The sequence below is a fragment of the Spea bombifrons genome, chromosome 5 (assembly GCF_027358695.1).
Source record: "Spea bombifrons isolate aSpeBom1 chromosome 5, aSpeBom1.2.pri, whole genome shotgun sequence".
In the NCBI taxonomy this organism is placed as follows: domain Eukaryota; kingdom Metazoa; phylum Chordata; class Amphibia; order Anura; family Pelobatidae; genus Spea; species Spea bombifrons.
Window position 1 is genome coordinate 59,769,603 of NC_071091.1, and position 14,326 is coordinate 59,783,928.

Consider the following 14,326-nt stretch of genomic DNA (forward strand, 5'->3'; position numbering starts at 1 on the left):
AGTGATTAAGAGTGTTGTTATTCTCGGTAGTACTAATAAAGCTGAGTCTCTTACGCATTCTCTCGTTTTGCCATTTTTTTTAGTATATCTAGTCAGGATGTGAAAAGCCAGATTTACTCTGCACTATTTACTGTTTTGTGGATTCAATTTATTTAATTACATTTCATTTTATGAGAGTTGCTCTTGGATTGAATGTAAGATCAATCTGTAGATTTTCACATGGGAAATGAGAATGCTTACTGTAGGAAGTGCATGATCCACTGTAATAGTTATATGATGTAATGTTATGCGTAAGGTAGAGGTCATTGTACTTGGCAGTAAATGCAATTAAGAATATGATTTGTATGTTTACTGTAAAAAATCATCAATCAAGTGATCCTGCTGTCTTTGGACAGCTTATGTAGTCAGTATTTAAACTGCTAGCTAAATCAAAATGCAACATTGCAAGCACAAGGGGAATAGAGTGGAATAAATAAAGCAGCAGAATGCCAGTAGTTTATTATCAGCACAAATGTAAGGGCGCTTTTTGAGGACCTATTTAAATGTATTATGTATGAATTCTCTAAGGGAATTGGTAGTAAATTCCACACAATCAAAGAAGTCAGAAGAAATAAGGGCTTGCAAATTTTTATAATGCTTTCACGTCTTTTAATATTTGTTTAAGACACTCAATGTAACCTTATTTCCCTGTAAGCACATAGGCTTTATCAGTTCATTTCTTTGACCTATTACATTATAGTGAATTCTAAATACTGAATAGACAACTGGGTTAATGTGTGTGTATATATATATATTTATATATACACACACACGTTTTTACAAAAAAAACATACAGTAAGTACATATGCTAGTGCTAAATTCATTAAAATACATAATACTTACATACACTATATGCACTATATACATAAACAAATGCTACACTCAGAATGACGGACGCGTACAACATGCTATGGAAGCTGATCTGGATTGGCACAGTTCTCACTATGTAAACGGCTGCTTAGGGAAGTAACTTTCCAAAATGTCAATGTTTTAGTCACATATCAAAACAATACGCCTTTATCTAGATAGATAGATAGATAGATAGATAGATAGATAGATAAATAGATAGATAGATATGCTTAGGAAAACATCAGACCAGCAAGCAATACACTTGCTGTCTCTCTGGAGCGGATAAGAGTAAAATTGGTTAAAATTTAGCTCAAGTGAACAATATTAGGCTGACAGCATGCCTTATTCCACATTCTCTTGTGATGACTGCTAAATAGGGTTTCTGCCATAAAATCTTATTTTCCCTACGTACATAGAAATGGAAATACAACTTATCCTTTGATTAGTGCTACTCAAACTGTACTTCAAATGTTAGTGGTCCTTAAGAGGTAGTTCATCACTACCTTAAATCCTATAGCACATAATTCACAGGATCATGGGCTCTAAGGGCAGTATTTTTTTGCCACAAAGTCACCTTCATGTGCTATTGGATTTACTAGAATGGTGTGCGTAGGGGTGTACAGGAAGATGTGTGACTCTGTTCAAACGGATGGCAAGTCTCTGGTGAACTTGAGTGCTTCGACAAACTTGGGCTAAAGGGTTGTCTGGGAGTGGTGCACTTCTTTGCCTTCTCAGTGCTCCCCCGCACATGCAGGAAGAATGGAAATGAAGTCTGGAAAATGGAAACGCTTGGAATTAACTAAGACGAAGGTGCAATTACAGGCCTACTTAAACTGTGCTGACATTATAGGGAATTAATTCATGCCGCCTTCATGGCATCCTATAGCATATAGTACATTAGGAAGTCTGCCATCAATGAGTATCTAGTACATGTGATATAATTGTATCATAAATGACTAAAACATTCATAAAATGTGTATCATCCTCCAGACATTTTGTATGGTTGATTGGAAATCTAAAAAGAAAATTAAAAAAACTCATTGATTATTCCCCTAACCATGAGTTTGCAGGTGAGTTGAGGTGAACAACCCAACCAATCCTAACAAGGAAGTAGGTACATTTTGTCATCCAAGCTGTTGATCTACAGCTATGTAAAGGAATAGATGGTAACAAGAGTGATGAGAAGTGTAGAATCGCACGACTTAAAGAACTTCAGTTCCAATTCTGACATATATTGTTGTGCAGGTGACATATAAGAAAGTGGAACTTTTATGGGCAGAAAGCCTTTAGAAAATCTCACTTTAACATCAAATTACAATAAAAAAACTCATTAGATTGTCTTCTCATTTGAAATTTCAAATTGCCTATCGGATGTTTAAGTAATTTTAAGTAGCTTTCATTTCCCACTTCAGGAAATAATTATTCATATATATTCCTTTTATCCTGTCACGGCTTTTCCTCTTTGAAATGAGATTAGATACATTTAGTCATTTAATACTTAATGTATTCATTATTAATAGTACATACATATTAAAAGGAAATTAAAAACTTTTTTTTATCTCCTTTTATACTATTGTGCAGAAGTATATTGCTCACGCTGTGTCCGTTTGTGACAAACAGATTAATTATGTTCTGCTATTGAAGCTTTTAGAAAGAGTAACCAGATACTGAGTGTGAATGATGCCCACCTTAAAACGGATCTGAGAGCCTCATAGTCACGATAATAACAGACATCCATATATTTGTAAAACAAGATGAAATATGGCATCTGAAAAATGTTTTTTTCTCCAACCTTCCAAATCAGGCGTGTGTCTGTTACGTTCAAAGTTTATGTCAGTGAGAACAATAAAATGAATGACGATATATGGCATAGCATATCTATGCTCCTGTACAACATACTCTATTATAGTGGAAATTGTAACTTGAGTTACACACTGTAACTTAAGTTGCTTTCAAGTTGATGCGAGTGCTTACGTCTTTAAAAATTATTTTTTAAAATGTATTATTAATTAATTACAATTTGCAGGAAGCAGTGGAGTCCATGAAGTTGGAAGTCAAGCTAAACCCAACATTCATCTCACATGCTATTGCTGTGGTTAAACAATTCCACCAAATTAATAAAAACAACAAAATAAGAGAAAGACAGCATACGGCAAAAGTATGTTTTCCATCCATGCTCCCCTCACCCGACTATGTAGTGGGATGAGTGGGTTAATAATTGTAACACACCCAAGAACAGTTTGAATTCCTCTAAATGCAGTGGAATAGGTGGGATATGGGTCAGTGAAAACAAAGGGAGGCATCAGGTAAATGGGATTCACACAATATCATAGAAAGGGTCACCCAAGAAATAATAAAGTAGCAAAAACCTGATACAAGTAAAATAAAATACAATTCAATGTTCTTAAGAGACCCAGAATAACAAACAAAAGGTTTTGTCTGGATTTCCGAATATTTCTTTCCAAAAATTGTGAATAGAGCTCAGCATGTGTTGGCGGGTCAGAGCATAACTTTGTTTCATGTGTTTTTCTTTTCTGTGGATCCTCTTCTGCTTTCTTCCACACGAATTCCCTGTTTTCACACGAATTCCCTGTTTTCATTATTTTTATTAATTTTAAGCAAGCAGCTTTTATGTAAAATTATACCTGTTTAGTACAAGCATTGGAGTCCCTGATTCACTAAAAGAGTTAAATAGTTTCAGCTAAGCTTTTCGTAGAACAGAATCCTTTGACTCAGCTCAGATAGAGTATATATTGGGTGCTAGCATATTCATACAGTCTGTAGTTCACCTGTATGATAAGCTATATGGACAAGTTCACAATCACATCTTCTCACTTCCAAGGTGAGTGCAGGTTGGATCGAAGAGCCAAATTTTATATTGAGCTGTATTCACTTGGTAGAGCTAAACATTTCAACCACCTTGAGTTTGCTATATATTATACAGGACCAACCCCAAAAAGCTTCTGTTACAAGTACATCAAATAATGCATAATGTATCGTTAAAAAAAACAAAAAACATTAACTATACATTATTGGGGGCTAAAGTGGTCTTTCTTAGTGTTTGTTAAGTCAATATGAAAAAATGGTGTGTTAAATTGATTGGGCTTCTGCATTGCACCTTTAAAATACTGATATGTTATTCGTCACATACTTCAAAGATTATTTTAAAATGTGCCAGTTCCAAAAGGCTACAAAATTGCCCAATTGTTCAATAAATCCACACGAAGGAAAAGGTTGAATCTCTTGCTGTAGTGTATACATGTGACAGCTATGGTGGAATTACCCTTGAGTACTACATAACCATTTTATAAAATATGACTAAGGGGATTTAGAGATTGAGGTTTTAATGGTTCTGTAACAATGTCAGGAATGGTTATTACACATAATATCCACATTTACACAAAAAAGAATATTTAACAAGTCAATATCTCAAAGCGTCACTTAAGGTGAAGTGACATTTTCATTAGACATCACTTCCCTAGTAAATCTCTGTTTTAGATGAACTTCTCTTTAACCTTGAACTTTGAAGCTGATACAACTTTATTTTTTAATATTTCATGTCTACTTTTCTTCTCAGAATATTGTAAGCATCAGGCATTGGAAACAAAAATATTTTGTGTATGGAAACATGGATATTTTTGGCAAATGGAAAGTAAACATGTCAATTAATTGTAGCAAAAAAAACATATTTATAGTTTACCATGTGATTTCATGGTGTCTTGTTTCATTTATTTATTTCTTATTAACCTTGAATAGGGAAGGTTCACAGCATATGAAATGGTTCATGTTAGTGTAATGGTCTGGTGTCCCAATACCCTTTTCTATATAGTGTATGTCTGACTGATCCTGGATCTAGTTAAGGTCAGATAGACATTTGACCTTAACTAGAATAGCTAGATCACCCAGATCATAATTATATTCTCAAAATACTTTGGGTGATTTGAACCCTGAGGGAAGTACGATAAGTTAGCCAAAACTGACCTATAAGTATACTGCTGTCGCACACCACACAGCTCCCCTCCGCCACCCCCCATCCCAAAATTAAGCTAAATCAGTCTTGAGTCTCAGATGAGTCAAGACGTGGGCAACAGGGCTGGGAGTGGATGATGGGGAAAACCACTCCGTATATTAGGATGTTTGAAGCAACAAGGTTTGGGTAGTCTGGTCCAAGGTATAAATGCAGGGAGACCTCTGGTGCATGTGTCTTTATGTAAAGCCGATTCAATCCAGTACATTCTGACATATTGCATTTGACTTGCAATGCGGAAAAAACTTGATTGCATGACATGTTAAAGGTAAGAAGTGAGAGCAATGAGGATTTAGATCCATCATTTTCTTTGATATTTGCCATCTTCTGTCTATGTGTCGTATTCACTGCTCCAGCGAGACAGAAGTGTAAATATAATGATCCGTAACCCAATCAGCTACTATTCTATAGTTTGCCGCTATGTTATATATTCTGCTGGATTTAGAATATTTAAAGATTCTGCTCTTATTCTGCAAGAAGAACTTTCGCTACATACAATTGTAATGACGGATGTCACCATTTTTCATTAATACTGGAAATATTCGGAGAGGATAGAAAAGTCCGCAAACGTATTATCTTGTAGAGGTGACACTTTCCCATAAAAGAAAGGTAACGTTTTACCAGGATTTCATTTTTAGCAGCAACAGGGTGATATTTAATTTAGAAAGGTGGGTTAGATTGGAAAATGTGGAGGCTCAGATATTTCAAGGTGGGAGGCGCAGTCCATAACCTCAACGCCTCCTAGTCTGCGTAAATATCACTAATGAAAAACTTGAGAGTTTTCATTTAGCTAAGAATGCAAAAAGGTGGTCACGCATTACGTTTTTGGAGGTTTCCCAAAATAGATTCAAGTTATCTAGATGGTCCTAGTTGTTAAGATAATTCTTCCACAGACAGGACTGAGAGGCACAGAGAGATACAGAGAGATGTTTTTTGGCCAAGAATTTCGCTCTTGAATAACCCCAATTTGGAAAGGGCAGGAAATGGAATTTGTTGTCCAAAAATGAGCCTTGTGCACAAGTTTGCTACATAGTGTACAAATCGTGTGTTCTTTCCCATTAGGTAGATATTTCAGACTGATTTTTGCTTTTAAAAGTTATGCATGTAAGTTATGCTTTTCTTCAATATGAATGGGTTCAGAAACCTATAGGGAAAAAAGCAGCAGAACTAGGTGCTCTCGTGTGCCGTTATCGTCTTTGTTTCGACCCCTCCTATTGTAAATGGCCATCAAAGAGTTAAAGTAACTTGATGTGGAATAATATTCATGCAATTGCACTATTGAGAAATAGTTAAGGTGGATGATTTCAAGAGCATTAAAAGTCATTTAGTAGTTATTTCAATCTGTAAATAGGAATGTTAGCTGTCACTGCTTTTACCTTTGGTAAATATGGACAAAATTGGTGAATTGAAATGAAAAAAATAAAAGAAATTCTAAAAAAACAGAATAAAAATGCATATGCATTCACTCCTAAATAAGATCTGGCACAACCAATTACCTAAATAAGTCACATCATTTGTTAAATAAAGTCCACCTGTGTGCAATCTGAGTGTCACATGATCTCAGTATATATGTCACATGATCATATATATATATATATATATATATATATATATATGTGTGTGTGTATGTATCTATATATATATACACACACCTGTTCTGAAAGGCCAGAGAGACTGCAACACCACTGAGCAACGGGCACCCCCAAGCAAGCGGCAACATGAAGACCAAGGAGCTCTGCAAACAGGTCAGGGACAAAGTTGTGGAGAAATACAGATCAGGGTTTGGTTATAAAAAAAAAATCTGAAACTTTGGACATCCCACAGAGCACCATTAAATCCATTATTAAGACATGAAAAGAATATGGCACCACAACAAGAGAGGGCCACCGACCAAAACTCATAGACCAGGCAACAAGGGCAATAAGCAGAGAGGCAACAAAGAGACCAAAGATAACTCTGAAGGAGATGGAAAGCTCCACAACGGAGATTGGAGTATCTGTCCATTGAACCACTTTAAGGTCGTACACTCCACAGAGCTGGGCTTTATGGAAGAGTGTCCAGAAAAAAAGCCATTGCTTAAAGAAAAAAATAAGCAAACATGTGTGCTGTTCACCAAAAGGCATGCGGGAGACTCCCCAACATATGGAAGAAAGTACCCTGGTCAGATGAGACCAAAATTTTGCTTTTTGACCATCAAGGAAAACGCAATGTCTGGCGCAAACTCAACACCTCTCATCACCCTATGAACTCCATCCCCACTCGGTCTCTGCGTGTGATGTAACACGTTTCGCTTACAGCTTCTTCAATAGACATCTTGTTTGTTCCCAATTAAAAAATATTCTGCACCTTCAAAGTGGTAGGCGTGTTGTGTAAATCAAATGATACAAACCCTCAATAAATCAATTTTAGTTCCAGGTTGTAATGCAACAAAATAGGAAAAAGGGGGGTGAGTGCAAGGCACTGTATGTATTGAACATGGATCCTCCTCTCTGGCAGCCGGTGGACGTCTGTGCGATGCGGGCAGACAACCTCCGCTACTGCCCTCCACTTCCGCTGGGGCTTTTATGATGGAGCACCGCTGTCACATGACCTTCCGGTGCGGAGACATAGAAGCTCCAGCGAAAGTGCCAGCCAAGGTATGTCTACGTGCATCTCGCAAACGTCCACCGGCTGCCTCCCACTAGACACCAGGGAGTCTGGAGCACAATGGCAAGTCTGGGCAGGGGGTAGAGTGGCATATAGGGAGGTATAAGGCATATCTAGACTGTAAGCTTGCAAGCAGGGCTCTCTCCACCTAATGTATCAGTTTGTCTTAGTCTGTCAATTCTTGTCGTCATATCCCTTGAATTTATGTATTGTATTAAGCGCTGCGTAAACGGTTGGCGCTATATTAATAAAAGATAATAATAATAAATAGTGATTTATAGGAGATGTAAGGCGTGGCAGAGTGGCATATCAGGGGGCAGTTTGGCAAAGAAAAGGAAATAAAAACAAGAAATGCATTTTTCTCAATCATAGTTTTTATTAAATATGAAAAAATAGTTACATGGGAATTAATAATTACTAGTAAAACTTTTTAGGTATTAAAACCTAGTTTGAGAAATAGCGAAGTTGTGGCATCAATGTTCCCGTCCAAACATCATATTCCTATAGCAGTGGGAGGTTACAAAATGTTTGCCTTAAATTAAATTTAATGCCCTCAAGGTTTACAAGGAATATACCTTTATATGGTTTACAATTTCAGGTCTTTATATGACCAATTTAGGTTTTAACAAGTTTCATCTGGAATCTGTAACATTACCTCCTGCCTGTCATCAGGGATTTGAGTATTCAGCATAAATAAGCATAACTAAATGTGACATTCTACAATAGATTTTAAAAGATCCTTCTTTTGGATATTTGGAAGAATAGAAAACAATCTTCCATTTATTGAAAAACATTTATTCTAAATAAAGTTAGCCATTGTCATATGCAATACATTTAACAAATGAGCATGTAAAAATGTGTAAAAAAGTATACATATATAGTACATATATAAACATATGAGAACTGAATTGAAATTGATCACTGTGCCATGTTTCACTTGACCATATCACAGTCTGCTACGTTACAATGCTTGCTGCTTTTCGCAGAGTCAAATACCCAGTGACAACATCTGAAGGCAGCATCCTGATGTAATTGAATTCTTCAATTGTGCTGAATCTTAACTTGCTTTGTGGGTCTGTGTAATTGGCCTACAATAAAAAAAAAAATCAGTGTGATACTTTCCAAAGCGAATTCTAAATTAGGGATCTATTTTAACCTAATATAATAAATATTACCACACACAGACATTTAGAACCTTCTGGCCCAGTATACCCATTATTTCTGCTCAAACCTTAAATAAGTCCCTTGGCCTCATCTTGCATTCAAGCCATATGTCACCCAATGCATGTTTAAAATCACCTACTTTAATGGCCTCTACAATTTCCTCAGGAAACATTTCCACTTATCTAGCACCCTCTTGGCAAACTAAAAACTTCCTTATGCCATTGAATAAATAAGTATGCGCATGCTTTTAAAACTGATCGCCCAGCACTGTAAGAACATTTTAAAGATTTTTGGCATGGCAGTCTACAGTTGCTTCCATATCAATGCATTTTGTATTTAGCAAAGAATGAGTTATGGTTGTATTCCCCAAGACTTAGAATACTGCCTATTTCTGTATGCTATTACAGAATAAGAATTCTGAGAGATAAAATACTCAAAGCTTTAAACTGGAGGCGGCTTCATTCCCTCAAGGATGTTTCCCTGTACCAAATATCAGCTACATTATATTTACATCTAATTAAAATGTGTGAACAGTACAAACAGGACGCACAGCTTTCATATGAATTTACACCATCACTATACAATATTTTGATCTCCATCTCTACTAGTACAGCAGAACTCATGAGGGCTTTGTAGACACCTCGTGAAGGTTACATAAATAATGTTAACATAGCCTGTTTTTTTTTTGTAAATAATCTCTAGCTGAAGAGTTGTGTTTCATTCCAGATTTCAATATATCAGGAAACTTGAGCAGGAATGTGTTGGTGTTTGGTATGCTTATAGAGGCACATATTCCCTACAAAAGGTCTGTCTATAAAAAAGTAAAAATAAAATATGTAGTCAAAGCTAAAGAGGTAAATGTCATACAATGCAATAGCATATGCCAATATTGTGTTAATTATACGTGTAATTATTCTAAAACTAAGAGGTAAAAAAAAAAAAAAAAAAAGTTACTGCATCAAATTATTTTCTTGGAAAAAAAAGCATTGAAAAGAAACAGAAAACAAACCAATTTCTTCAGTATATTTAGGGATAATAGCAGGAAACCCTGCTGTGTGCCATAATTTAACTCCATTCCTATAGAAACGAATGTGCTTATGAAGGGTACTCTACTGTGAAATGCTTTGGTTGTCAATTGTATCACAGCTTGATATATAGACTTGTGCAGCAACATCAAAACTGTATGCTTGTTTGGATTGTTATTAAAGGGATACATTGAACCTGTGCATGAAAGTCAAGGAACATGTCTTCATTAAAAACTTTTCTTATGATGATCATAGGCAGGACTTTATTTATAAGGAAAATGCAATTTGAGAAACAACAATGCTCAACTTTAAAAAAATGAAGAAAAAAAGGAAATAAAAATACATTGGTTTCATTGGGAACCCTTTTGTGATCTGTTTAATGGTAACCAGATAGACAGTACAGTCCCTAGCTGCCATTGATGGATTCCACATAGTGTTAGATGGCTAGAAGTGGGTAGCAGCTGCAGTTTCTTTGAAGTAACACATGGCTTCCCCGAAAAAAGTTTTCCTACAAACGTGTAACCAAGTAGGACACAACACACCAGGATGCAGAAGCACACTTTACTGGGGAATAAACATTGCTTTTATGAATACTATAACAATGTTATCTCAGGCAATAAACATAGATACTCTAATTGAAATGCCTGCTGTTATCACCAGCCAATGGAGCCCTGCCTGCTGATCAGTCCATGGGAAATAGTCAGGAAGAGAGTGCAAAAGAGTGCAGGAAAACCAAACAAAAAAACCCCCACTACTCTTATAGGTACTATGTAAGGGATGGATGAAGCCTTATAATAAAATATATTTATTATTGCTAAATATAAATTGGGTCATTGTCCATCGGCACCTGTTGTATATAAGAAATTCTAAGCAAAATTGCAAAAAAAGAAAATTTTACTATAGGTTTTTTTGTTTGTTTGCTTTTTCCGTACTAGCATGCACAATAATTTTTTGCATGTTTCCATGGTTTTCAAATAAAAGCACTATTGTTTCCAAAAAAAAGAATTTGGAATTTGTGTGGGGACATCAAGCACGGAAAAAAACAGAATCCTGACTAAACAAACATATGGAGAAAATGGCAATAAAAACCACGTAGTCGTTAAGGCACTAAAAATCCTTGGTAAGGAAAGGGTTAACACTACATCAGAACAGAATGTTTACAAACAAGATGTACTTACAGGAAGCCCTGAGATGTCAGAGTATTTCTTTGCGGGCTTGCATGAAGGAGGAGCGTCAATACTGAAATCTGTAAAGAGAAAGGACTTTAAGATTAGGTACTTTTGGGGGGGGGGGGGGTGTGCTATACCAAGCTGTGTAGATCCATACACCCAAAACATTTCTGGTGTCCAAACCAGGAGACCTATATCAGGGCTGTAGCAAGGGGCACAAATGGGCAGGGCTATAGGAGAAGAAGGGAATAAACTTGGAACCAGAACCAAGGTCTGTGGGTACTTGGATATAAATGTCACACTCAGGCCCACATGAGCCATTGCTAACGCGGAGAAGAGAGAGAGCAGCTTTCTCAGCTGCCTCTCCCTAGACTATACAGCATAAAAATGAAGTATTGCCAATACACATCAAACATTGCTGTGATATCTGGAGAAATTCTGACACATCCTAACATCTGTTACCTAAAGTATCTTGTTTTACTGGGGGGGGAAAAACATATGCGATGCGTTTAAACAAAACGTGCCTGAATGCCAAACACCGCAGAGAAAAAAAGCTCAAAGAAAACACTTTATGAAAGTTAAAAAGGCTGGGTATCCCTTAATCCTTTTATTTTTTTTTATTAAAACTGCAATTTAAAGGGGCACTCCAGTCATCATATGAATGCAAATGATAGAGTAGCCCCTTTAAATGGGGCTAACCATTAAGGGGTCTAATGAGATTGATTTCAATGTCCAAGTTTGACAACGGAGGAAGTTGGGAAATGCAGCTTTGTAGCTGTCACTTCTCCAAAGTACTTTAATATGTTTTCTTCTTTGGTAAGCTGTATGGAACACCAAACTGCCCTTCACGAAAGAAAGACATTCAAGACAACATGTTTTCAACTGTTGCTTTAGTTTTTAGCACATATAAACTGGATTCACCTTAGATTATAGGAAATAAAAAAAAATAGAAAAAAATGAAATGGTTCCAATCCATTTGGGTAAATCAGCATATAAAAATGAAATCAACATCATTTGAGCTAAAGTTATTTTGTCAGATCTTTTTTTATTTTATAAATGCATGCAAAGCAACTATTCAACTTACAGCTTGGATCATTTAGTTGCCATGGTAATGCCCTTTCCAAAGCAAGAATTTGTTTCAGGTTCTTCCAGGTCCTGTTCTTCTTGCCAGCTGCAGCTCCTCCAATACCTGAATGCTGGACAAGAGAAAGAAACAATCAGGTTTAATGTTTCAGACTGGAAAGTGTTTAATATTGTTATGGCTTATCTTACATTAGGCCATGCCAGAGTACATGTATGGCCAATGAAGAAAGACAATAAAAATGATAAAAAGCTTTTTGGATAGTGTCATCGCAGAATTCAACCTCATGTACCAAACATATAGGATTAATTTATTTATTTGAACTTTTGTTTCAAATTGCTTTGGGGAAAAAAAGTTAGTAATTCATTACATATCTTCTTTAACAATGGGACAGTTAAGGAATTCAGTAGAGATATAATTTTAGCTGAATTAATCAAACAGAGTGAACTCTTAGTAAGCTGGGAATCACAATATAATCTTAGTAACGTGACTAGGGATGCTGATTTGGAGAATGATAAATCCACCTTGTACTACATCTCACAAGGCCTAGTTGTAGTTTTGCTAAAAATAAACAAGTGAGAATGTACAAGCAGGGGTTCTAGAGAAGTGTAGCAGAGTTAATGGAGTATTAAGGCAAACTGAGAAAGTGTTGGGCTTTGTAGTTCCTTTTTACCCATTTAAGTTAAAATGCCCTACTGTATGTCGGGCTCCATTACATTAAAACGGGTACCTTGCCTTAAATATCTGTGATAACTTTTCAATAGAACTACAAGGTCATCTACAATCACGAGGTCATGGGGGTACTCACCGCTTTACCCAGTAAGGGATTGCAGGAAACAAGAAATTTTGCATTAAATGGCACAGCAGTGGTCTCAAACTATGCTTCTTAATAACAAACATGTAATATTATTTACCAACAACTAAAATTATCACGGCTGGTTTAAGTTAACGGTTTTCCCACATTTGACACATTTTATTTTAGATTAGCCTGATTCATCTGATTGCTATAGATTCCAAAGATTAAGCAAAGAGTCCATAAAAACCTGCGAACCTAGAGTGGGTGATACGGACACTTAGTACTTAGTCATCAAGCATGTTTGGGACATTGGCATTGGTGGACTCCATGGTAACCACTCAAGGGTACATGGTTCCCAACTCCAAAAGCATGCATTTGTAAAGGCTGCCAAAGCCAAAAACCCATACTACAAGTCATTAAGAAAACATTGTCTGCATGTTGATTTTTTCATATAAACTGCATTTAAATGTGTATATAAAACCAGTTTAATGTTTTCATGGATGAGCGAAGTAGACAATTTGTTTCTCTATTTATAATCGTTGAGTCTTAATAAGAATTTTCAAGAGGCTGTTAAAGCTGTCATCTCCTATTACTCATAAAACAGAAAAGCTGTGCTTGTGTCTTTATTCATACACACAGACACACACACAAGCTGGGCTTGTATCCTTATTCATACACACACACGCTGCACTTGTGTCCTTATTCACAGACACACAATGGATGTCTCAAGTAGCCAGCTCACCGCTATCTGGCAAAGCTTTACAAACAGCTCCGTTCAAACAGCAGTTACCTGAAAATTCGGTTGCTTAAACGGTAAAGGTTTGACAGCCGCTTCAGTCTGGGTGGATGGAACATCAACTGCTTGGGATTTACTTTCACTCATTTCATCAACCCCGGCACTGGAAAGCAACAGAAAAAATGACACTTTAAACTAGCTTTATAATTTAAAATCAGTAACGATACGTACAGCGTGTTTGTTTGTTTTATTATTATTAAAGCGGTTTCAACCCACCAACTTAATTATGCAACACGGAGGACGATCACCAGTGTTCAACACACTCCAATGGTTACATCTTCCTGTCTCCCGTGCCCCTTCCGCTCTCTGCCTTCCATTTCGCCCCGCCTCCTCCTGACTCATTTTGTACACGAGTAGGCGGCGCTTAGGCGTAAAGCCGTCTCTGCGTGAGAGACACTGTTTTGTTGAAAGTATCTGCGTGGTTTCAACGCAGCAATGCAATGCTATGCTATGCTATGCTATGCTATGCTAGAGTATATATACGAAATATGCCTGGCAATAACTGAAAATGGAGAGGGGAAGGAATGACGTAGCTATAGAGTAATTGAAATAAAAGAAAGGGAGAATAAAGGAATGAAAGAGTATTCTGTGAAAGAACGGAGAGTGGAGGGAAGGGGAATGGAGAAAAAAGAAAACATGAAGGAAGGGAAAAAGGGAATAGTATAATAGAAATAAAATATTTATTTAACTATGCATTTCATTTATTTAAGTGGATATAAATGAAATTATATTTA

General features: G+C 36.4%; 1 protein-coding gene across 1 annotated transcript; it reads right to left on the reverse strand.

The window, feature by feature from the left end:
• Nucleotides 1-8,383: 8,383 nt before the first annotated feature.
• Nucleotides 8,384-13,920, reverse strand: INO80C (INO80 complex subunit C). Its single transcript, XM_053467263.1, has 5 exons — nucleotides 13,809-13,920; nucleotides 13,587-13,695; nucleotides 12,004-12,115; nucleotides 10,929-10,996; nucleotides 8,384-8,649 (listed from the first exon to the last, which is right to left on the reverse strand). Exons 2-5 carry the CDS (start codon nucleotides 13,677-13,679, stop codon nucleotides 8,518-8,520), a joined length of 405 nt encoding a protein of 134 aa, XP_053323238.1. The 5' UTR covers nucleotides 13,680-13,695; nucleotides 13,809-13,920; the 3' UTR covers nucleotides 8,384-8,517.
• Between the last annotated feature and the right edge of the window lie 406 nt (nucleotides 13,921-14,326).

Coding starts and splice junctions, on each gene's coding strand:
- INO80C (XM_053467263.1), bottom strand. CDS start 13,679: ATGAGTGAAAGTAAATCCCAAGCAGTTGATGTTCCATCCACCCAGACT. Junction 10,997..12,003: donor GCAACTAAATGATCCAAGCT/GTAAGTTGAATA, acceptor TTCTCTTTACAG/ATTTCAGTATTGACGCTCCT. Junction 8,650..10,928: donor CTGACATCTCAGGGCTTCCT/GTAAGTACATCT, acceptor TTTTTATTGTAG/GCCAATTACACAGACCCACA.